General features: G+C 37.8%; 1 protein-coding gene across 3 annotated transcripts in view; it reads left to right on the top strand.

Moving 5' to 3' along the window:
- Window positions 1-24266, top strand: part of PCDH10 (protocadherin 10) — a 69707-nt gene that overhangs the window by 41639 nt on the left and 3802 nt on the right. Inside the window, exon 5 of one of the 3 annotated variants that reach the window (XM_060179079.1) lies at window positions 19932-20055. The exons of 1 other annotated variant lie outside the window; for it this stretch is intronic. In XM_060179079.1, the coding sequence (XP_060035062.1) occupies window positions 19932-20055 (124 nt within the window). Of the gene's footprint in view, window positions 1-9577; window positions 11390-19931; window positions 20056-24266 lie in introns of those variants that run through there. One more of the 3 variants, XM_060179081.1, reaches the window with a different exon arrangement.

The following is a 24266-nucleotide window of genomic DNA, read 5'->3' as shown; positions in this document are numbered from 1 at the left end:
ACGGATACTCGTCTTTCTGGCTCAGTTACGTAGCGTGACTGTCTCCACTTTCATCTCTGTTGCACCATCTCTCTCTACTGCTGTGTAGCACCCCACTGCTTTTATGCAAACTTCCTTATCCTCTCAACTATTGTTGGACACTTGGGTTGTTTTCAAATCTTAGTTGTTGTAAATAGCACAACAGTGAGCATAGGTGTGCATCTGTCTTTTTGGATCGTATCCTAATCACCCTACTGTTTGCTTTGCCATTAAAATACTGAATTATGCTAGGAGAAATCAGGTCATCGAGGATGTAATAAGTAGCCCTATGTTTGTGCACAGTTTTTAGCAATGTGTAGTGTGCCTATCTTTTTTGGGACGAACACTTGTATAAATTAATGTTACAGGTATGTTATTTACTACTCCAGAAGATTCTCCATTTATGTTCATGACTTTAATATCTAGTGTTGTAGTTCAGTTCTTTTGAAACCTTAACCCATTCAGGTCTGCAAATGTTATCTTTCTTCCTTTCTCTCTTCCCCATTCCCTCTCAGTTTCTCTCTGTCCTATCCAAAAGATAAAAAATGAAAAAATATGGCCTCAGAAGCAATGGATTCATAATAGTGCAGACACTGAGTCCCAGCGATAACCCTGGAGGAAAAACAGAAAGAACTTAACCCATTTTATTATATATTTTTATTGCCACCAGGATTGTCACTGGCCTTGTTGCCTGCATTCGGAATCCACTGCTCCTAGTGGCCTTTTTTTCTTTTTCTTTTGATAGAGGTATAGAAAAACTGAGGAACACTTAATCCTTCTTGAATAACGATTAGTTGCTAACGAATCAGATACATGGTTACATATTTTTAAATGAAGGCACTATGGCTTTATTTTTAAATCTACTCATCATTTGTTGGTGGATTCAAGCTTCTTTTCATTTTTCAAAGAGTCATTGCACATCTAGCAGTTGATTTAATATTGTGAAGGAATGATGGTATTTACTGCAAACAGATCTCTAAAGGCATGGAGTTCTGATAGTTTTAGAAATGTTCAATTAAGTAATAATTTATGCCTTCTGTTTGGAAAAAATAATGCTAATTTTCACCTTACAAAGAAGTAGCTAATTTGATCTCCTAATTTTGTTTGGAATGAAACTACGTGGAGTACAAGTGTCTAAATGTCAGTAAATATTATCAGCTTTGTAATTCTCAAAAAAGGACCTATTTATTCTTTAAGGAAACATTGACATTGTGTAAGAATTTTTGATAGACCAAATAACAGTATTTGTCTGGCAAGAACGAAAGAATCCTTTATTTGGTGTTAAAGTAAGATTATAGTCTTCAAAAGAAACGAAGTGTACTTCTCTCTGGTCACTGTAAAGGATTTGATTTTCAGATAGTTCTAGAACAAACCAGTGAAAATATTTCAGTGGATTATGATAAAGGATTTAAAAATCTTTTTTCAGTCATGGTATAAAAAAGAGCAACCTAGGGTAAAGTGTGTTCTCTAAAAGACATGTTATGTAGGGTCAGAGCATTTAAAAAGAAATTCACGCTCCAAGCTTAATTGTAAGAGGCCAGTGTGGTGGGGTTTCTTTGTTTTGCATTGGTGCATGATTCACTGCTCCGTGCCTCCGGATTTGTCATATATAAAAGACATAGAGAAGGAACCACAACTCAAGCTTCCCCCAGGGCCCCAGGGCCATGGAGCTCCCATATGGTACCAGGGCCTGAACCTGAATGGTTCTTACGACATGTGTGTCCTAGGAGGTGAAGTCTGTCTCTGACCCAGAATAGGACTCTCTCAAGAGGCCCTAGAGCAATGACTATAGCATCCTGAGCAATGGGATGTCCTATTATTTATTTCCCTTTGGGGAAGATGTTTTAAGCTCCTAGAGCATTGTTTTTGACAATTTTACATAAGTTTAGAAGAGATATCTACACTCTATAGAAAATTATATGGAACGTAATAGTCTTACTATTTTCAACACGAGCTAATTTTTCAACATTAATTATTTTAATATTCAAAAAGAATTTGGATGTTGGTAATTCTTGTTATATAAATGGAAAAGTTGTGTATGATTATAGTATGCTTTTAGAGAACTTGCTCAAATCAACTTTAAGAGTGGTAATGCTTAGGGTATATCATCTGGTTAGAGGTTGACACATAATCACTGATGGTTTTTTTTTCATAGATTCAAAGCACCTGTAATTAATATATTAAACGATATAGAAGGGTTATAAGTGGAATAAAGTGGAGTTACTAACATTATATTTTCCCTATTTAAAAAAATTTGTGGTTCTTAATATGGTTGACATAACCAAGGTTATTCCTGGTAAATCAGTTTTCAATGTGCTAGAAGATAGATTTCAGTTACACACACACACACACACACACACACACACACACACACACACACACACGGTTATACTTTTATAAAACAGAAAGGCAGAGAGAGTGAAAGAGACCACAACATTGAACTGGCTGGGTCTGGATGTAGGTTGTGCATATGACAATGTTGTTCACTACCAACATGAGCAATTTTTCTGGCCCGACAATGTAAATATTTTTTAGTGCCTAGAGAGGTTTCAAGTGGCTCACTTCCCTATACAAAGCTAAGTGAGAGTATCATTGTATCATCTTACTTAAAGAATATACTTGTGAACAAATAAGAGGTGTATATTAATATATATGTATATGTATTTATGAAAACTGTTAAGTCTTTCATCTTGGCTTAGAAATAAATACTGAGCAATACTAAAAATCTGAATTTTCAGTTCATAAAAGCAAGACTATACATAATTCTATTGGATCTCTAAGATACCTTAAAGATTATAAAATAAATTCCTTTGCACCCAATATTTTTAACTGAGGAACTGAGTTCTCATTTATTTTCAGCTAATAGCCCCAAGTTGATAGATGGTCTCACAAAAGTCATAGCATTATAGATAATAATATTCAGTTTTAGTAGTCAATGATTAACTAAAGGTTTCCCAGGAAGTATGACTAAGAAAAAATATATATATTCTCAATGAAATCACCCATTTTAGTCATTCTGCAAAAAGCCTTTCTGTCTCATGAAACTATAGTTTTCACCTTTTTATAATTTAAAATACATATGTACTTATCTTTTAATTCAGCAAATACTTATTAATTACAAACATTATTGTAAACACTGCATACACATATAATTATATACTTGGCTTTAACACACACACACACACATACACAGACACACACACACACACACAGACACAGACAGACACACACACAGTTGCCAGTGGTTCATTATTCTGGGCTAATTTTTTCAGGTAAAAAAAGAGAGACAGCACCACAGGCTCCCTGCCTGTGTTGAGGGCTGGAATGGAATATGGGTGACACGTATTGTTAAGTGGGCAGTATCCCCTACCCCGCTGAGCTACACTGCCGGTCCTGCTACATACTGCTTATATAATTGGGCTGAAGGATCATATGAGTCCTTTGCTTCGCAAATTTCTTTTTCTAGAAGACTGATCAAGTTCATGTATGTTAACCATCTCCTTAAAATAAAATCTTGTGTCATAGGTATTTTTCGTAGTCCTTTAACTGTCAAGCTAGAATGAAGAGGCATACTGTCTGATGACTGAATATTTAACTTGGATGGTTATAAAATGAAGATGGCATGATGATTATAAAATAAGCTTAACTTTAGGAGGCACGAAAGTGAACATCATAGAATATTTATCTGATACATACTGTGTGAATATAATGCAATTTTATGATGTAATCATTTTCCGAAAGGCATATGCATATATAGCCTACCAACAGAAAGTTCTATATTTTATATTTCATAAGATATAACGTGCTCAGTTTTTTCATCATATTTCATAATTTAGAATCTGTTTGAATTTTTCGTGAAGAGGAAAATATTTACCATATGAGCTATATCCATGGCTTCTTTCACAGTGAGAAGTGTATTTCTCAAGTTAAAAGCGAATAAAAGGGTGTTGAAGTTGGAAGAGAAAAAATAAACTGAGCGGTGACCTACTTTTCATAGTTAACATGAATGGGCCAATTTGGGGGCGCTAGAGTTAAAAAGAAAAAAAAAATTCTTTAGAGTGATTTTTAAAGAGAATCTTCAATAACAATTCAAGAATAAGACATAAGAACATGAACATAACCAACCGGGACTCCGAGGGAGACTTGATTTGAATGGCCTTTCAGTTTCTGATAAGCTTTAGTCTGGAGACAGACAATAGATTTCCTTGCCTCTCCCTGCTTTCTGGAACAGGCAGTAGGCTTAAACTATGCCAGATTCACTTCATGCCTAACAGGTGTCCTCCCTCTGCGAAAATGTCTCAAACACTTGAGTGTGCTCTGGGGTATACTACTGATCTGTATTCCTCCTTTCCTTTCCTTTCCTTTCCTTTCCTTTCCTTTCCTTTCCTTTCCTTTCCTTTCCTTTCCTTTCCTTTCCTTTCCTTTCTTTTCCTTTTTTTCCCATTCCTTTCCTTTTCCATCTCTTTTCTTTCTTCTCTCCTGTTCTTTCTCTTTCTTTTTTTTTTTTTTTTAATGTAGTAGAGATCCTCCACCATCAGGATTGTTTGAATGGTGGGCTTTCTTTCCATCCCAGAAATAAATGAGATTCCCCCCCCCAACTTTAATGATTACTTTAATTCCTGTGGATCATACTGTTATAAAGTGTAATGGGCATTTTGCTTTCTGTTGTACAAGTGCAGTCATATGAATTTTCAGATCGTTAAATTATTTTTCCATCTGGCTGTAACTGTAGCTTGTAGCAATAGACGCAGTATAGAAAGGATGAAAGTACTGCTAGGTTTGTCATTTCTTTGTGACATGCATGTTTGCAGTGAGTATTCTCAATTCATTGATCAGCCTTTTTGCTGTTGGCATTTAATAACACATGTTGAAAATTACCAAAAACAACAGAAGATAAGAAATACAAGAAAATGTGCATCATGGAAGTTTTATTTAAATCGTTTTATTAAGCATATATACATATAAAGATACATATATTAGGGTATCTTCAAAGTCATGGCATATTTTGCATAGAAAAATGCCTCATGAGTTTTCTGACAACCCAATATATGTGCTAAATATTGCCGTGTGATGCTAAATTATAAGAAGGCAGATGTTTGAGTATTTTCCATTAGGAGTATATTTTCATTTGTAGTTGAGACATTAAATGTCTTAAGTGTGACATTTTTCTGACTCAACATGAAGAATAAATGTGGCAGATGAATAGAGTTAAAAAGAAATCCTAACAGACCTTATTCCTTTACTCTCGATTTGATGGAGATAAATCTCTCATCCATTATCAACTGACCATTTCCCTACATATGCTGACAAATCCCTAGGGAGAAAATGCACTTGTGTAATGAAAAGAAAAGATGAAAATTCCCCCAGTGCTTTTTGGGTACACACACACACACACACACACACACACACACACACTCCATCAGAAACAAAGTGACTCGAAGCACCTGACCCTATTCTAGCTTGAAATGCTTCAACAAATGCCTAACCAGTTCATGCTGAGCAGTAACTGTCCATAGTACTGACTCAAAAAAATGCAACAGCAATGAATTGGAAATATCTGTGTGCCGCTTGTGCTTGTCCAACATGAAGCCATATAATGATTACTCTGTATTCAAACATCTTTTCAAAGCCTTGAAACCATACACACACACACACACACACACACACACGTGTGTACACAGACACACACGTATGTATACATCCGTCCCTAGCTTTAGAAACAGGATGATATTCCCTTTTCCTCCAGTTGCTCTGTGAGTAGTTTACATCTGGGAAGCTGGCTTCTGTAGTGGAAGGAATCTTGTGTCCGTATTCTGATTAGTCTTGACCTCCAAACTCAGCCCTTGCTCTGTTTGCATTCCCAAATTATCAGATAGGCAGGAAGGAGGAAGTACATTTAATGAACGGTGATTGATTGTATTCCTCAAAATCTGGAGCAGATTCACTTTTTTTTTTTTTTTTTTTTTTGCCTCCAGGATTGGAGCTGGGGCTCGGTGCCTGCACCACACATCCACTGCTATGGAGGCCTTTCCCTGTGCCTCCCCTCCATTTTTGTTGCCCTTGTTACTATTGTTGCTATTGCTGTTGTTGTTGGATAGGACAGAGAGAAATCAAAAGAGGAGGGGAAGACAGAGAGGGGGAGAGAAAGATAGACACCTGCAGGTCTGCTTCACCATATGTGAAACGACCCCCCCCCACCCCGTATGTGGGGAGCTGGGGGCTCGAACCGGGATCCATACACTGGTCCTTGAGCTTTGTACCTTGTGCACTTAACCTGCTGTGCCACCGCCTGATCCCCTCACTTTTTTTTTTTTAAGAAGCAACTTACACAGAGCCCTAAGCAGTGAGTAAAACAAGCCTATAGATAGTCAAACGCATGTAAACTTCTGTGCTGTTACAACTGTGATCCATTTCAGTAATAATTCCTTTCTGTATTCTGACTAAATCAAATGAATGTAGAAAATGTATGTTAATAGCTTTTCCCACAAGTGCTATTGTAATGTAATTAGAAATCTTTTACTGACTTAAACATATGTGAGGTTGACGAGTTTCTGCTTTTCTCCCAAGAGGTAGTTTCTTGATGTACTTGTTTTCTTACACACTGGCTTACTCGTTAGGCTGTGTGTTGGCCACTCCCAAGTTTCTGTTGATCTTAACCTTGTAGAACTAATGCTTCCAATACATGAGATTTTTTTTTCTTATTTTTTTTTAAATTTCTTTATTGGGAAATTAATGTTTTACATTCGACAGTAAATACAATAGTTTGTACATGCATAACATTTCCCAATTTTCCATATAACCCCCACAAGATTTTTTTCTGATTCATAATATCAAAACAAAGAGCTTCAGGGGTTGGGCGGTGGCACAGTGGGTTAAACGCACATGGCGCAAAGCACCAGGACCAGTGTAAGGATCTCGGTTGGAGCCCCCGGCTGGCTCCCCACCTGCAGGGGAGTCGCTTCACAGGTGGTAAAGCAGATCTGCAGGCATCTGTCTTTCTCTCCCCCTCTCTGTCTTCCCCTCCTCTCTCCATTTCTCTCTGTCCTATCCAACAACAATGATATCAATAACAATGATAATAATAACCACAACAATGGTAAAACAACTAGGGTAACAAAAGGGAAAAAATAGCCTCCAGGAGCAGTGGGTTCCTGGTACAGGCACAGAGCCACGACAATAACCCTGGAGGCAGAAAAAAAAAAGAGAGCTTCAACTTGTAATTAATATTCTTACCTCATGAAAAAGCAATATTATTTATAGATTGGCAGAATTTTAATTATTATAATTTACTGACAAATTAAAATTCTACTTGGTAAAAACAGAATACATTGAAGGATACACATGTTTATGATGAAACAGGGGATTTGAATTCAAGGACCTGAAAAAAATGGATTTGATAATTTTTTTTATGAGAATCGAGTTTCTCTTTGATTATAGAATATTCCTTTTAGCTTTATGATCAGGTAAGTTACAGCCATTACCATGTAGTCCTGTGTCAAAGCTAACTCGATTCATATCATATGACATTGCCAAAGAAAATCTGCTTGGATTATTTTTAACACTGGGAGCTACACAGTACATGCATTATGCTGATTTCCAATTTGATTTCTGTAAATGGCAGTACCTGACTTTCACAATTTTAATTAATATGTTTCTACTAAAAGGTAAATAAACCAGTGAATAAATGCTTGATCTGCTTAGAAATTGAATACTTGAGAAAAAAAAATAAATGAGGAAATAAGGAAAAGATTCAGAAAGGTATATGAGTAGAAAATCCTTTTGAAAATATCACAGGAGTGGCCGGTCACTGGTGAAGCCTGTTGAGCCCACACATTTGCTGATGAGCAAGTACCTGAGTTTGACCTCCCACACACCCTCCTCCTCAATTACAGGAGTGAAACTTTGCAAGTCAGGAAGCATGGCTGCAGGCGTCTCTCTCTTTCTTCTCTATCTTTCCCTTTCCCCTCTCAAGTCTTCCTGTCCTGATAAAATAGAAGGAAAAGGTAAAAGGAAGTCCCACGGGAGAGGAACTGAATTGGCTGAAAGAGAAAATACACCTACACACATGCATCTCTCTCTAGACATCTCAGCTAGTCGCTGGATTGAAGCAGTTTGGTCGGGCTATTTAGTGCAGTTCTAAAACTTCAATTTCATGTAGAATTGCAATGGAACTATCTTTTTTTTTTTAAATCGCATTTTCTTTTTTTATATTTAATTATTTTCCCTTTGTTACGATTGTTGTTTTTTATTGTTGTTGTTGTATAAGACAGAGAGAAATGGAGAGAGAAGGGGAAGACAGAGAAGGGGAGAGAAAGACAGACACCTGCAGACCTGCTTCACCACCTGTGAAGCGACTCCCCTGCAGGTGGGGAGCCGGGGGCTCGAACAAGGATCCTTATGCCAGACCTTGCGCTTTGCACCACGTGTGTTTAACCCGCTGCACTACAGTTGAAAAAAAGCACCTTTTCATGAAGCATCTCTTATAAGTCAGGTGCTCACCTACAGGTGAAGTTTCTGTTCACACTGCTTCAGGTCAACTATTACAAAGATTATAGACAGATAGGAAGAATATTCTCTAGTGTTGTGTATAAATAAAATGCGAAAACTGTAGAGGGACTAAACCTGGGCACTGCTTCCTAGGTTAATGTCTTTTTAAATTTCAGAGCAAGTCTGAAGACATCTTCTCCCACTCACCTCTGTCTTCTGTGTGAAAATGGATTCCTTTTTTTTTTTTTTTTAATTTTTAAAAAATATTTATTTATTTATTCCCTTTTGTTGCCTTTGTTGTTTTATTGTTGTCGTTGTTACTGTTGTTGTTATTGATGTCTTCCTTGTTGGATAGGACAGAGAGAAATGGAGAGAGGAGGGGAAGACAGAGAGGGGGAGAGAAAGACAGACACCTGCAGACCTGCTTCACCGCCTGTGAAGCGACTCCCCTGCAGGTGGGGAGCCAAGGAGAAATGGACTCCTTTTACGGAATGTATTTATGTTAGAATTTTTTTTGTAGCCATAATAAGATATTGGTTTCTATAGAACTAAGAAACTCAGATAAAATAAGTCAGGAAATGTGATTCTTAAGTTTTGTTAAATCTATAAATCCTTTCTGGAGTGAGTTTACTATATATTGATTTAATTTATATAATTTAGAGTTTACTGAATGAAACATCTGGAAAATCATTTATAAATAATCTATAAACTTGTTCCAGAAATGCATAAATGATAAAGTAGGGATTGCTTGTAGGTAGCTTTAAAAAGATAGTTTTCACAATATCCACCATGGGTATGTAAATTATACCTTTCCCATGTAGCACTGATTTGTGAAAATGTCAAAGCTATCATTTTCAGAAAGCCAGATAATAGAATGACAGTGATGACTAGGACTCAGGGTCAACCTGAAACAGTTTGACACTACCTGGGTCAGGTGGAGGGATCAAAACAAAACAAAATAATAATAAAACACAACCTGTCTCCACTGTATTTGTTTCTTTAAAATGACGTACAATTCGAAATCCCCCAAGTCAGGCTCTTTGCTTAGAGTATTTTTCTTTCTTTTTCACAGCACGGAAAAGGATATGCTAGTCAATTCTACAGGACTTTCCTGAAGCAGCATGATTTGCACAAAGTCGACCAACAAAAGCATCAACTTTTCAACTTCATTATCTTGGCCATCCAGTTAGTTACGTGTAACTTGAGTCTTACATTGCCGGCGGGATCAGCGTGGCCAATTATAGGACCTAATTGCTCTCAGCAGGCCTGAGAAATGAGTTGAAATGTGCAGAACTGTAGAAACTCTAGAGGCGACCGATTTTGCCTCTGCGATCAGCGTGTGCCTGTTTACAGCACTACATTATCTTTCTCTCTCCAAACGTCACTGAGCCCTTTAGATGTCTGTATTCACCACGAGAAGCCAGTCATAAGATAAAGGAAATTTGTGCATTCTAAATACAATTTCACTGTTTTAAACTTGACTGTTTTATATTATTTTTGTGTGATCAAGTGTTACCCAAACTATTCCAATTTTACAAGAGAGATTGTGATTATGTTCTTTTCACCTGTGGGATATATATGTGTGTGTGTGTATATGTATGTATTTGTAGATAAATACATACATATACACACACATATATAGTTGTATTCTGAAGACCCACATGATATCATTCTGTAGTTTATACACCGTGTTGCAAAGTGTTTACTGTACTATTTCAAAGCTTCTAAATAAATATAAAACTATATATTATATTATATTATATAATTTTCCTAAAATGTGGTATCTAACTCAGTTGGTTTTTCAATGGACTCATGTAGTGCACATCATACAATGTAGTAAAAGGTATTCAGGGTCCCAAAGATTAACTTATGGAGAAAAAGATTACCATGACTAGTTTCTTCCAGTTTTCATAACCTAGCCAATCCTGTTTTTCCTTGTTTAAAAGAAAAAGAAAGAAAAAAAAAAACTCTTAAGCTACAAAATCTTGTCAAGAATGCATACTGAATTTTCAATGCCAAAGACAGAGCTGTCAGTTTTACCAGAAGAACACAGAATATGTACTATCAAAAAAAAAAAACATCTTGCAATCTATAGTATTTCAATTCTTTCTATAGCTTTGAATTGAGAATCATCTGAAGCTTTTATAAAGAATATATAAATTTGCCTGTATTTGTTGTTGAGAAAAAAAAAAACACTGGTGTCTGTACATTTTTGTGGTGTAAAATATGTAACTGAAGATGACTATTTTAAGAAGTCCTCAATCATAGAATTCACACAGAATTTTATTTTACATAGTTTTACATAGTTTTGTGACTCTTAATAACACATGAATATATAGTCTATTTATAATTATATCAAATTATGGAGATATATAAATCTCTGTACTGATAAAGAATAACTATAAAACATGTCTCTAAATTTAAAATAAATTTGGAGATAGAAAAGTGGTATATCATTGTTTCAGTACTATTTTATTGTTCAACTTTATAGCTTAAATATAGTCAGTGTTTTGTTTATGAGAACATTCTTGAGTCAGCCTTGAAAAGCAAAACCTGCCACTTACTTTTATGTCAACAAAGTTAATTATTAAATTCAGTAAGATACATTTTTCTCTCTTTCATATATTTGTTACTGTTGTTGATTTCTTACTGAAAGAGAACTAAGAGAGGGGGGAAATCAGAGAACCTTAGTCTTCTAAGCAAAAAACAGAATTATCACAGCTCCTCTCTAAAAAGCCTTCAGTGTGATGTCTAAGGACTCGTCCAATCTGTATTACAGATCTAATTTTTGAAATATCTTCCTGAACTATTAACTGATCTCATGTGCAATGATAGAATGAGTGATGCTATGTTATTAAATAAGGAACTAAATCTTAACACGGCACATTCATGTTCCACCTCGTTTTATTTCCTTAACGTGAGCAGTTTGATGTGTATATCTGAGTGAAACTAGCCTCACAGCCTTGATGGGCCCTTTAGAGATGAAGTTAAGCTGACATCTGTGTCACAAAAGAGCACAAGCAGTTAACACTTGCTCAGATTTTGGCACGACTATGTTAATATTTCGAAGGCCTGCTATTTTCATGAGGGATAGTTTCTATAGATTTAACTAGGCAAAAAAAGACTTTGTTGCCGTTACTTTTTATAAGTAAGAAAAATGATTTTTTTTAAATCACCATGCTTTCATTGAAACCTTTCATTTATCATTTTACAGTTGCAGGAGAAGACATGGAGAAAGCATCCATTTGCTTTTCTGCAGTACTGAAAACAAGGTTATATTCGTTCCATAGAGAATGGCTGTAATGGTGCATTTGACTTCAGGAATTCTGCTTTTTTTCTTATCAGATTATATGTTGTTTTGCTGTTCTTATTCTCCACCTCCTCCCTCCTTCCTCCTTCTTCTCCTCCTCCTCTTCTTTCTTCTTCTTCTCCCCCTCCTCCTCCTCCTCCTCCTCCTCCTCCTCCTCCTCCTCCTTCTCCTTCTTCTCCTTCTTCTTCTCTTGAGGGGGGTTAAAGGTTTGTAGTTTATTGACCCGAGACACAGCTGCAGGGCATTATGCACCAGGACCCTTAAGTTCTCTCCACTCCTCCCTCCTCTCACACTCCTTCTCTAGCCATTTGCTTATCAATAGGACAATTTTAAAATTGCTTAACCCTTTATATCATTATCTATACTCTCCCTTAAACCAATTTCTTATACCCTACAATTGAGTGTTCCGTATTTTATATAATGCCTAACCTGTCACACTAGTTTGCTTTTTAGTTTTAAATAATATCAGCAATCTCCAAAAGCAAAATGTTATAAAACTCTTACCTAAATTTGTGAGACATATAAAATCAGCTAAATATACAATACTCGTGATCAAATTGCAAGTCACCTATGGATCGCAACATAATGAGGATATAATCTCAGTAAATTGACTAAAAAATGCACGCAGCCGACGATGAAAGTTCTTAGCTACACACTTCTTAGATAAGGATAACGAGAAGCATTTTACAGTCGGTCTTATAGTTAATCTTGTTATTCTGATATCCACCTTCCATAATTTTACACATATAAATGAAAACTAATATTCAGATGATCTGGCAGTCTTTTATCAACAAATTGTTTCAGAAAAGAACAATCATGGCATTTACTCCTTGTTTACATGGTTAGTTTTAGAATAGTAAGAAGTCAAACTATTTTCCTGTGGAAACAGTGTCTTAATGTTTTAAAGGTATGTCAAATGACAATTTTTAGAAATGATTCATTCACATGTAAAATTCTAATTTTTAACTCTTGAACGTAATTTTTGTAAAATAACTTTAAGTCCAATATTTAGATACCACACCTGAGTTAGTTTTCAGATAGAAGAGGTCCTGAGGTCCTGAGTCATTGTGGTGTGTCCTTTTTGTTGGGAAATTCAAAGGAAGTATACATGTGTGAGTGTGAGTGTGAGTGTGTGTACACACACACTCACACTCACACACATACACACACACACACACACGTATATTTCATCTTATAAGGATACCAAATGCAGTGCTCTTAGCAAATATTCCACACTAAGGACTATAGTTGAAGATTTAATACTTTAATTAATCACATTTCCATTTCATGTCTTAGTCATGTTTTGTGCTGACACATTTGTAATATAGAAAGCTTCTTGATTTTCCAAAAAGAGAAGAAAACGAGCCTCACAATTCTCCATGCATATTTTGATAACTGCATTAATTTGCCACTTTACCCTCAAAGGTTATCTGCTAGCATGAAATTAATCATGAATATAATTACATAGTCAGATGTTGCAAATGTTAGGATAAAAATATTGTTTATATTGCTGGCTGGTGTTGTCATTGCAGGTGCTTTGATCGCTCTCTCCATATTTCTTTGTGTACTTTCAATACCCAAGAGACTAAAAATACCTAAACCATTGGTATACTTGATAGCTTTTCTGAAAATCTTCTATTTTTCATATTGCAAATTCTTGGGTTCTTTATCTTTTTCAACTCTAATTTTGTAGTGGTAAATGCTTTTCACTTAACATCCTTTTTATGTTCCTTTTTAACAAGGAAAAACAGAAAATAACAAAATTCCATATTTTTATGCCATGGAGTGTTAAAATTATTTTATATATTGTTAGCTCTTCAAGGATGTCTCTCTGCTAGGTCCAACAAAACCCTTATATGCTAATTTGTGATGCTGTTGTTCTGTTGAGAACTTCTTTTCTGATTCTAAAACTTGGCCCAGGTTTTAGCTGAGAGCGTTCTCTGGGAGTGGAGAGTAGAGACTGCCAGAGTATCACAGGCAATAATGGCGAGAAACCTAGTATCTTTAGTGTGCATGTGTGCATTTCTCAACAGTCATTTTTTAAGTACTTGTAAACTTAGAAAAGTGGCTTTTCTTTTTAGAAAACCTGTCACCTGCTTGGTTTGAAACGCTCCAGATGTTTTTGAGTTGCGTGAAAACGTAGCATTTGTGATGGAGAGAAATAGGACATTTTTTTTGCGCAAGTCTCAAATATTTCTGACCACTAGAACTCACCTACCCATCCACCCATCCATCCTTGAGCTAAAAGTAAGCAGGGAGTTTCAGCTCTCAACTCATTTTCTATACAGTTATCTGTGAGTGAAACAGGGTATTATAACAAAAAATGAGTTTAAATCTTAACTATAGTGTTTGTACTGTGAATACTATAATAATACCTACATACAATGAGTGTAAATGTAATATATTATTTTATACTGCTTTATACATAAGAAATAAAAAGAATCTAGGATACACATTATGACATCTTTCCATGCATGGATCTTCCAATGATGGTTGTGGGATTTTTGAATAAAAATCAGTGACAAGATATGGCCCAGGTTTAAAAACAACTAATATTGATTTTTTTAAACTTTACACTTAAGAGAACAGGTCTAAAAGTACATCTGTTCCAAACTGAGTCTCACTTGAAGCAACAATATGCTAGGTTGAAAGGATTTATCTGTATTTATAATTTTGGAAAAAACCTTTTAGTTCCTTTTACTCCTTAGGATGCAGTGAAAATCATATATATATATATATATATATATATATATATATATATATATATATTCATTCTACATAATGGCATGGTTTCTTTTAAATTTTGTTGATTTGCAAGCAACATCAATGATTCTTAAGTCTTAATGCAGAGTTTGTACATAGAAATGTGTGCCTTTAGCAATTAAACAAAAACATTTTCTCTATTCAGAAACTAATCATTTCATCCTTAAAGCCAACGGAAATATAAAATAAGAGATCAGATGGATATCATTTTCCAAGAAGGAAATGGAATTTACATACAGTTTTTTAATGTAAAAATAATCTCACAAATCTTAGAGAAATGTACTTTCTGAAATAGCTAAGATGTAATAATAGGAAATAGATTTTTAATCTAACTTGTGGTTTTGTGTAACTGATTTTACTGTGATCAAACTACATACATCTGGGAAGAGATGAACTAAAAGAGAGAGGACAAGGTTTGTTGTTTTTTTCCCCCTAGCTTTAAGCATCTAATAATTTCAACCCTCAGAGATAGAAATAAACTGAATAAAATATATAGGAATTATGATAACTCAAGGAAATCTTAACAGCTGTGCCTAGACGTTGCTTTGGCTTCCCTTAAGACCTGTGTCTTCCATTCTTTACTTCACACTTTCTGGGAACCATATCATGGGCTCTTCTATTTAGCTGAGATGATGGACTTTCAGAGATTAAAGTAATTTTTGACTGCATTTCAGACTCATATCAAGGTCTGGCAATAGAATGCATGGTAGCAGTCTGCCCTCAAGAAAATTCTACTTTGCTTTGGAGACCAAAGAAGAGAGTAGTGACTACATGATCAAATAAAGTGTGTGGTCCCAATTCAATAATGGCTGACAAGGGCAATTAAGTGTATCCATATGATAACGTATAGACCAAAACAAGTAAATAGAATAGAAAAAAAAAAAAAGTAGAGTAGAAAAGTTTTCAAAACACATCATTCATGGTAAAGCAAATTGTTCCTAGTGAAACATTTTCTCAGACATATGTGTGAAATAGGTCAGAATATGAACTAGATCTCTTACTGTGAATCAGTGCCCCAGATGTTTTAGAAGCACCTACCAGATGACCTGTAGTTCAAACGGAAACTTATCTAGTACTGTAGAAAGCCAGGGAAGGTCTTTTTCAAAAAGTTGCTTCACATCTGAATCTTACCCTTTATCTTGTCAATCATGGGGAAGTACACTTAGTTGTCGAATTTTTTGTGTAAATTAGGTGATTTGAGTATGTGAAATGCATAGCACAATGCTTACAATCAGTGGAATATTCTATTATTACTTCTCATCACTTTCACATTCTTTTTGATTATCAAAAGTAAGGGAATACAGTCTACAAAGGGAAATAATTCCTTTCTTCGAATTCCAGAGTGTTTTAGCTTTGCCTCTGAACAGTGCTAATTTCAAAACCTCCAAATGTAAAGGGACTTCGGCTTGGTAGCCACTCAGCAATGAGTACAGTTCATATTTGTCTCTTCTTATTTGGCATCTTGGAGTCCAGGAATAACACTGTAGTCATCTCCCTCAAATCCTTTTGCAGCATTCACACAGACCTCTCTCTGTCCTATCAGAAAAGTAATTGTATGCTTACACTAGGACAGGTTCACCCATTATTTTCCTTGATTTCAATGTGCTTCCTTAATGTCTTTGGCTTCCATGCAAGTAAACATCAGCTGAAATTAACGTAAAGTTGGTAGAATCACATGTACTCAGTATTAATTCTGTAAGATTTGATTTTTTTTTTTTACTATGCTAATTGAACTCTTGTTGAAACTGTGTCTTCTTAGCTTGGCAGACTCTAATCTCTAGAGCTGTCCTTTGGCTGTTCCCATTTTTTAATGTTCCCTGTTCGCTGTTACAAATTGAAAGCTTCATTTCTTTGTCATAAAAACTAAGATTCAAATCTAACAGCTAAAATGAGGAAGTCCATGTAAATCTAAATTAATGCTACTAATGGAGCATACATATCTATGTGAAGGGCAATTCATTCATTTGTGTTTGAAAAAAATAATAACTTGCTGAGAATATTGTATGAATAAGAAAATTCTCATCTTGTCTCTTAAAGAAATTAGTAAATCTGGGTCAGTCCACAACCAGTCTTTCTCAGAATAAGAACCTTTAAGTGTATGACCAGTCACCCAATCTGGAACTCAAGGCGGACACCCCCTTCCTTTATCATCATGCATGACTTTACACTTAATCACAAGAAGGGAAGAAAATGGGCAGTGTCATGGTGAAACGCACTTGAAAAATCTAAATTTTATCCTGTGTCATAGCTTTCTTACTCTAGGTGTACTCTCCAATTAATAGTGGAGAGAATAACCAATATCAAAGTCTTCTGACAATATATGTCTCTCAAACTTGATATTTGCAGGTGTGTGTGAAAGAGAGATGAATAAAGGGCATATCCTGGACCAAAGGAACTCATGTAGGGGTGCAGGAAGAAAAAGAATGATTTCACTGGTAGACACTTACATCCCATGTCCTTTTATTGATTAATCTTTAAAATATCAAAATACTTCATTGAAAGTTGTTAAATATTTAGTTGTCAAAAAACTGGCATGGTATTCCTACACTTCTACAATAAAAATTAAATTTCTTTCCACATTATGTAAAAATGACCACTAGTTCCTATTCCACAGGAGACTAAGAGATAATACAGTGGTTCTAATTAAGTAAGGACCAAGTATTGCAGAGACAGACAGAGTAAGAAATGTGAGAGACCAGAAAAGGGAAAGATGTAATCATTGTCTTCCTTCACCTCCTCTCTGTCTAGGGGACTGAGAAGTGTATCGATTCTGGAGTTTCTGTGGCCAAATATACATACCTGTAAGTTAGAACACTGGGGGAATTAGTGACAGTATGTGAAAGTAGTTCTAGATAAAGTATGACCAGGAATGAGCAAAAGTGATACAATATGTGCTAGGAAGAAATAAAAACAGAGAAGAGGTATACAAATAAAAAACAAAAGTAGCAGTAGTTACACACTGTCCCATTCAGATGCCTCCCTAAATGCTGTCTTTGTTTCCATTGTTTCCTTGCCAGTGTTTGAAAATAGTGCTCAGTTCAGAGGTGTGCTGGTGTTCCTATGATACTATGCATGTGATTACAAGGGACGGAAATAAATCGGTAATGCCATAACAGATTGTATAGAAAAAAAAAATGTGATACTGGCATAATGCTTCATAAAGCAGTAGACGTTATTGCAACGCCAACCCCAAGAGTATTGGTGACGGGTCCTGCCACTGAGCAAGTTTTCAAAAGCAAGTCCTGTAGGAGGGGCAGACGAGGAGCACTAAGTCCATTTAAAGTGTAGGTGTAAAGCACATTTTTCGTGCAAACTATCATGCCTCCTTTTAGCAGCATTCTTTATAGAAGAGATTACTCCAGTACTAGATATAATACTACTTAAGATGAAAAGATGAAAATAAATGCTTCCAACATCTAGCATTACCTAATTTAGATGTAGTAAAATAGACCGTTAGAATAAAAGAAAAGAACAAAGAAATTGAGGTAAGAAGAGACCCAACATTGTTGTACATTCCTAGTCATAGGCAAAAAATGAACACAACTAATTAGTAGACTAGACTAATAAAAACAAGAGGTGCATGGACAGAATGGGGTGATTTTTCAGAGAACAAGTCAAGTGAGCCTCCTCATTGATTCCTGGCTTTGCCGATGGGTGGGGAAGAGAGAGAAAGCACAGTGGCCAATATTTCTTGTTGGCCTGAGTAGATCATGCTGTGTTTACAGAAGACCGTCCCAATGAAAGACGGTTGTGACCATCCGGAGAAGGCCTTGCTAATTTTCTCTTTATCTTTCACAGTTCACCATGTTTGCTCTGAAGTGAAAGCTGAACTGCATTACATTTCGACTTCTAGAGAATTTACATTTTTATCCATCTGTATATCAAATGATAGACTATTGTATTCTGCTTTTCTCTTTGTATAATGATTGACGATTAGCCTTTAAATAATATCTCTTAAGTTAACTTTCTTCATTATGTTAATTTGAAAATAAATCTATAAAGCTATAATATGTAAACTATATATATATATATATAATTTCAAGGGTATTTTCTTTTATTTTGTGCAATTTTGGACAGTTGGAGATGTCCAAAGTGGGCTTGGCCAATTTTAAAAGGATACAAGTTAAGTCCAACTCTCTGGCTCTTTTTGTGAAACATAGATAACACTAGATATCAAAGAGGAAGAAATGTAAATAAAATTAAATAAAATACATGAGAACTGTAAAAAAAAAAACTTACTTATTTATCATCCTTTTTCCATCTGACTCCAAATATTATTTCTCAGCAAAAACACTTGAAAAAGCCAAGGTAGGTCTGTGTTATTCCAACTTGATTTATCAGACACCAGCTAGAGGCTGTCCTCCATGTAGATTATTTCTTACGGGTTTTCCAGGGAACCCCATAGAAAACGGGATCACTTTAGTACAGATCAGGGTTCTGGAAATGTCTGATTCTAATCCCAGCTGTGAAGATACGGCTAATTTGAGAGCTGAGGAGACGGTATAGTGGTGACGCCAAAGACTTCCATGCCTTTACTTCCCTCCCAAGGTTCAGATTCCAGACTCAGTTCTCAGGACCACTATCAGCCAAAGCCTAGCAGTGATCTAGTGAAATAATAAGAATGCATTTGGACCAAGTGCTGAGAGAACGCAGTGAGACACCCCCTGAAGTCCTTTTTCTTGACTCAGTGTGGGATGTGTTTCTAGTCCCTGCGTCTCATTTTTAACTTGAAATCCTTGTAAAAACTATATTTAAAACATCACTTATGTTTTAAAATCTCAGCGCCTTCCCTCCGCCACATGTTCATCTGCAAGGTTGAGTCTCACGTTGCAGGCACCATGGAATCTGGCTGAGGAAACTTCAGACACTTGTGACAGTCCTTTCATGATTTATATTTAGAATGAAATTCTGTTTTAATATAGGCATTATCATTCCTCTGTATAACATGTTATGTCGGCAGTGAGTAAGCAAAGCCCAAGTCTCACAGTCATGAGTCTCCTTCTTCCAGAGAAATCACACTGAACACACTTTGACAAGCAGAGGTCTGAATATCCTAACTTCACCAAGCCACGGTCATCCGTCTCAGAAGAGTCACGCAGTTTAGCCCAGCTTGCCTCCCCTGCTTTAGTCTAGGACTGAAAGAAAAGTAACGTGGGGCACAACCCGGGTTGTTTGAACTGTCAACTCTCTTGAGAGAAATATTTCCACCTTCTGGCATGGACAACACACACCAACACTGGCCAGTGAGATGACATTGACAGTTACAAGCCTCACGGTCTCCGAGCATTGCCACGAGCCAACAGGTGCTCACGCTGGGGTTAATTTTTAAAAATTATCTTTATGTATTTATTAGATAAAGACAACCAGAAGTCCAGAGGAATGGAGAGACAGAGAGGAAGAGAAGTGGAGAGGCCCCTGCAGCCTTGGTTCATCACTCCCAAAGCTTTGCCTGGAGGGGACTGGAGGCTTGAATCCAGGTCCTTGTGCATTGTAACATGTGCTGTGCCACCTGGCCCCTTCATGCTAGGGTAACCCACAGAGGTCGGGAAAGCTACGAGAAGCAGGCTTTTCTGATAGCAGGAGACTGGGGCTTCGGTGCTTCCTTTAGAGAGTAGGGTTGGTTTGCTCCCAATCAGTAGAGATGGGCAGTGTCAGGGCACAAAGAAAGTGCCACATACTTTTTTGGGGGGTATCTTGGTTGGCAAATAAACATATAAGAAAAAAAACACACAAAAAAATTTAATAATAACAGGCAGCCTCTGGACTCCATGGACAGCCTCAGAAAGACTAGCAACTTACTCAGGTGGCTTCCTTGCACCTTCCAGAATAGCTCAGTGCCCATGGAGGAGTGTGCAGTGGGCTAGGGAGAGCCCCAGGCAGGTCTGCTATGAGAAGGCACAGAGAATAAAGGTGTGGCTGTTATGTAGGTGTGAGTCCTGCCTTCTTTATGGAGAAGGTGTGAAAAGATTGGCTCTTTTCAAGGGCCAGGTGATGCACATGGTATCACAATACTCAAGGATGACGGTTCAAGCCTCTGGCTCTGCACTCGAGAGAGATGCTTTACAGGTGCCTCTCTCATTCCCCCTTTATCTCCCTCTTCCCTCAAATTATCTTTGTCCTATCAAATAAAATAGAAAGTGGGGGGGGGGAAGGGACAAAATGAAGGTCGGGAGTGGTAGATTGTAGTACTGGCACCATGCCTCAGCAATGTAACCCTAGGGACAGTTAAAAAAGAAAAAGAAAAGAAAGATTAGGTCTTTTGACAACAGTGAGAGACATCCCTCACATAGAGTTTCTCTTTTGCACATGTAAATATGTCAATAGCCAACCTCCACTGAGCTTTCAGAGACCTTCCAATGAAAGCAACCAACCTACAGGGTCTTTATTTCTGTATCATTCCAGGAGGTATGAAACCCACCACTTCACTCAACCTTACTACCTAGCAAAGAACTCCATCTGGTGTCTGATCCAGATTGCTATGAGACCAGAGGAGCTTATATTGGATTGTGCAAGAAGAGGAGGGTGAGGCTTAGCCACTGGAAGCCCTTTAGGGATAGATTTCAAGGTCACATCCATTCTGCCAGGTTTTCATTTCAATCCTTACACCATCCCTGACTCCCAGAAGTCTTGGGTTTGACCTGTAGCTTGGTGAGGAATACATATTTCTAGGAGTGGAGACATTTCCTGGAACATGAAACAGACAAGTGACCTAGGGAAAGAGAGTCCGAAGGAGTTAGCCATTAAAAACACGAGATGGGAGTCCGGTGGTAGCGCAGTAGGTTAAGCGCATATGGTGCAAAGTGCAAGGACCGGCATAAGGATCCCAGTTCAAGGCCCAGGCTCCCCACCTGCAGGGGAGTCGCTTCACAGGCAGTGAAGCAGGTCTGCAGGTGTCTGTCTTTCTCTCCCCTTCTCTGTCTTCCCCTCCTCTCTCCATTTCTCTCTGTCCTATCCAACAACGATGACATCAATAACAACAATAATAACTACAACAATAAAACAACAAGGGCAACAAAAAGGAAAATAAATAAAGTTAAAAAAAAAACATGAGATGAAGAAGTTTAAGTGGCGTCCCCACCATGGCTAATAAGGGAAATAGAGGGACACCTGTGTTAGTCTTGGCTGAGCATGTCTACAAGAGGTCTGCATTTAGACAAACTCCAGGCAGCAGGGGGTCACTGGTCACTTTTTTGTTTGTTTGTTACTGGACAGAGGGAAATTGAGAGAGGAGGGAGAGATAGAGAAGAAGAGAGAAAGAGAGACACCTGCAAACCTGCTTCACCACTTGTGAAGCCTCCTTGCGGCAGGTGGGGAGCCGGCAGGGGATTGAACCAGGATCCTGGGGCGGGTCCTTGTGCCTTGTGCACTTAACCGGGTGTGCCACGACCTGGCCTCCGGTCACTCTGTGTTAAGCAGAAGTCTTTGAGGAGCACAGCCTACCTATTTGGGCTTTGAAAGCCTTTTTGGAAACAAGCACAGATGGCACCAGGTGGCGGCTGCACACCTGGTTAAACACACACGTCACAGTGTGCAAGGCCCCTGGCCCTCACCAGCAGGGGGAAAAGCTTCACAAGTGGGGAAGCAGGGCTGCAGGTGTCGCTCTGTCTCTCTCCCTCTCTACCTCCTCAATTTCTCTGTCTCTGTCTCATAATAAATAAAATAAAATGATTTTAAAAAAGAAGATATCACAGTCCACTGAGATGCATCAGATATAATGGTAGCAATCTGATCGTCAAAGTGCGTGTAATATACCCCAGTCAAGTTCACCCAGCTGCTGCCAAGGGATGTCTCCATGTTGCCAAGAGGTCTGGGAGAGGGCTCCTATCCTCTGGTGCCACTAGCAAGGACTCTAGCAAGGACTGTGGAGAGCTCAGACCACTGGTGCTGTAGGCGTTCCACATCTGAAAGTCCAGACTGGGCTCCAGTTTGAGAAGGAAGCCACGGTGGCCTGAAGCATAATGGCGGGCTTGGTGTGGAGGGTGGGAAGTGTCTGTTTCCAGAAGAGCTCCTGGGGAGGTCACCACTCTTATTCCTTTCATGGATGATGTCGGCCAAGGACAGGAGAGCCCCCTCTCAGAGGTCCCTTAGGCATAGATAACCATCACAGTTGGCCCAGAGACTTCTGGAGCCCTGAGAGAAACTTCTTTTTTAAAAATATTTATTTATTCCCTTTTGTTGCCCTTGTTGTTTTATTGTTGTTGTAGTAGTTGTTATTGATGTTGTTGCTGGATAGGACAGAGAGAAATGGAGAGAGGCGGAGAGAAAGACAGACCTGCATCACCACCTGTGAAGCGACTCCCCCACTGCAGGTGGGGAACCGGGGGCTCGAACCGGGATCCTTTCACCGGTCCTTGTGCTTTGCACCACATGCACTTAACCCGCTGCGCTACCGCCCGACTCCCTAAGAGAAACTTCTTAAACTCCCTTGTTTCTAAAAATGCCAAATTTCGGTGTGCTCTCCTCAAAGGGCCAACTATTTCAAGAGTCAAGGATTGGGGCATGGAAAATGAGTTTCTTTTCATTATTTTACTCTCAGTTCAGTGTCTGGGATTCTTCTCGGAAAGAGCATGAGTTGTTCATCAGGGAGATAAAGAAGACGTTTGGTCCCACATATGTCCAGCTGCCTTCAGTGATCTGGTAAATCACCAGAACACAAGGGCCAGGACAGGACAGTTTGCTCTCTGCAGAATTTCAAGACATATCGCTAAGAATCCTCTGTAGGAGGACCCTCTGTGTCCCTCCCCATCCTCCGGATCCTAGATAGTTAATACTCAGTGCTCAAAGTATTTCTTACCACAAGCTTCAGATAACTGAGGACCAAGAGGGAGCGGGAGAGATGTCAGAAGAATAAGGTGAAGTTTCTGGTGTCTGCTAGCATTCTAATATCTGCTCACATACATCCTCTGTGAACTTCTTAAATTTGATTTCAGTTGATAGATGATGATTTGTTTTTTTGTTGTTGTTTTTTTTTTTTTGCTGGTCCTCATCAAAGGTTAGCTGGATTTTAAGTAGTTCCACAAAAGAGTTGACTTAGAATTTGTAACTTCATAAGATACTGCTTCCAGAAAGCAAAAGAAGATCTACAAGATGTGCAAACATTATATGCACTCAGTACTTCCACTGCTGTGTCTTGACAGAGTCAGAGATGACACCACTGTCAGTGAATCAAAGGACGCTCAGAGACTGACCATGCTGGCGGGCCTGGTGCTACGTGACGTGATCGCCCTACCCCAATTTTGCATCCCCCTTTGTGACGCCCTTATGATGTCTGCCTAAGGCGTCTCTCTCAGGAGAATGTCTTCATCCCTAAAAAGTAACTCTCTCCAGAAGTTATCTTAGAGAGAACTTGCAAGTGCCTCGTGAAACTTGGCTACCTCACTATCTGCTCCTAGCTCAGGAAGGTACGCCAAAATGCAGAACGTAGGCTCTGTTGACTATGATCTATATGTCCCCTGATGTCAAAGTCAGAGACATATGTTTCTTCTTGGGCTAGTTAGAGAAGCAAGAGAAATATCTTTAGTCTTTTGTCTGGAGGTGTAAGATTAGGTACTTGCAGTCAAAAAGCTAAGTAGGTAAAGATCTTTGGAGAGTCAGTATGTAAGGATTTCACGTTCTAATAACCAAACATTTAACTACTTGCTGTCTGGCAATCTAGATATTACTGATGTCTTCTGTTTCCTGACCTGAG

The sequence above is a fragment of the Erinaceus europaeus genome, chromosome 19, assembly GCF_950295315.1.
Source record: "Erinaceus europaeus chromosome 19, mEriEur2.1, whole genome shotgun sequence".
In the NCBI taxonomy this organism is placed as follows: Eukaryota; Metazoa; Chordata; class Mammalia; order Eulipotyphla; family Erinaceidae; genus Erinaceus; species Erinaceus europaeus.
The sequence above is the reverse complement of the archived record's forward strand: the minus strand, read 5'-3'. Positions and strand labels throughout refer to the sequence as shown.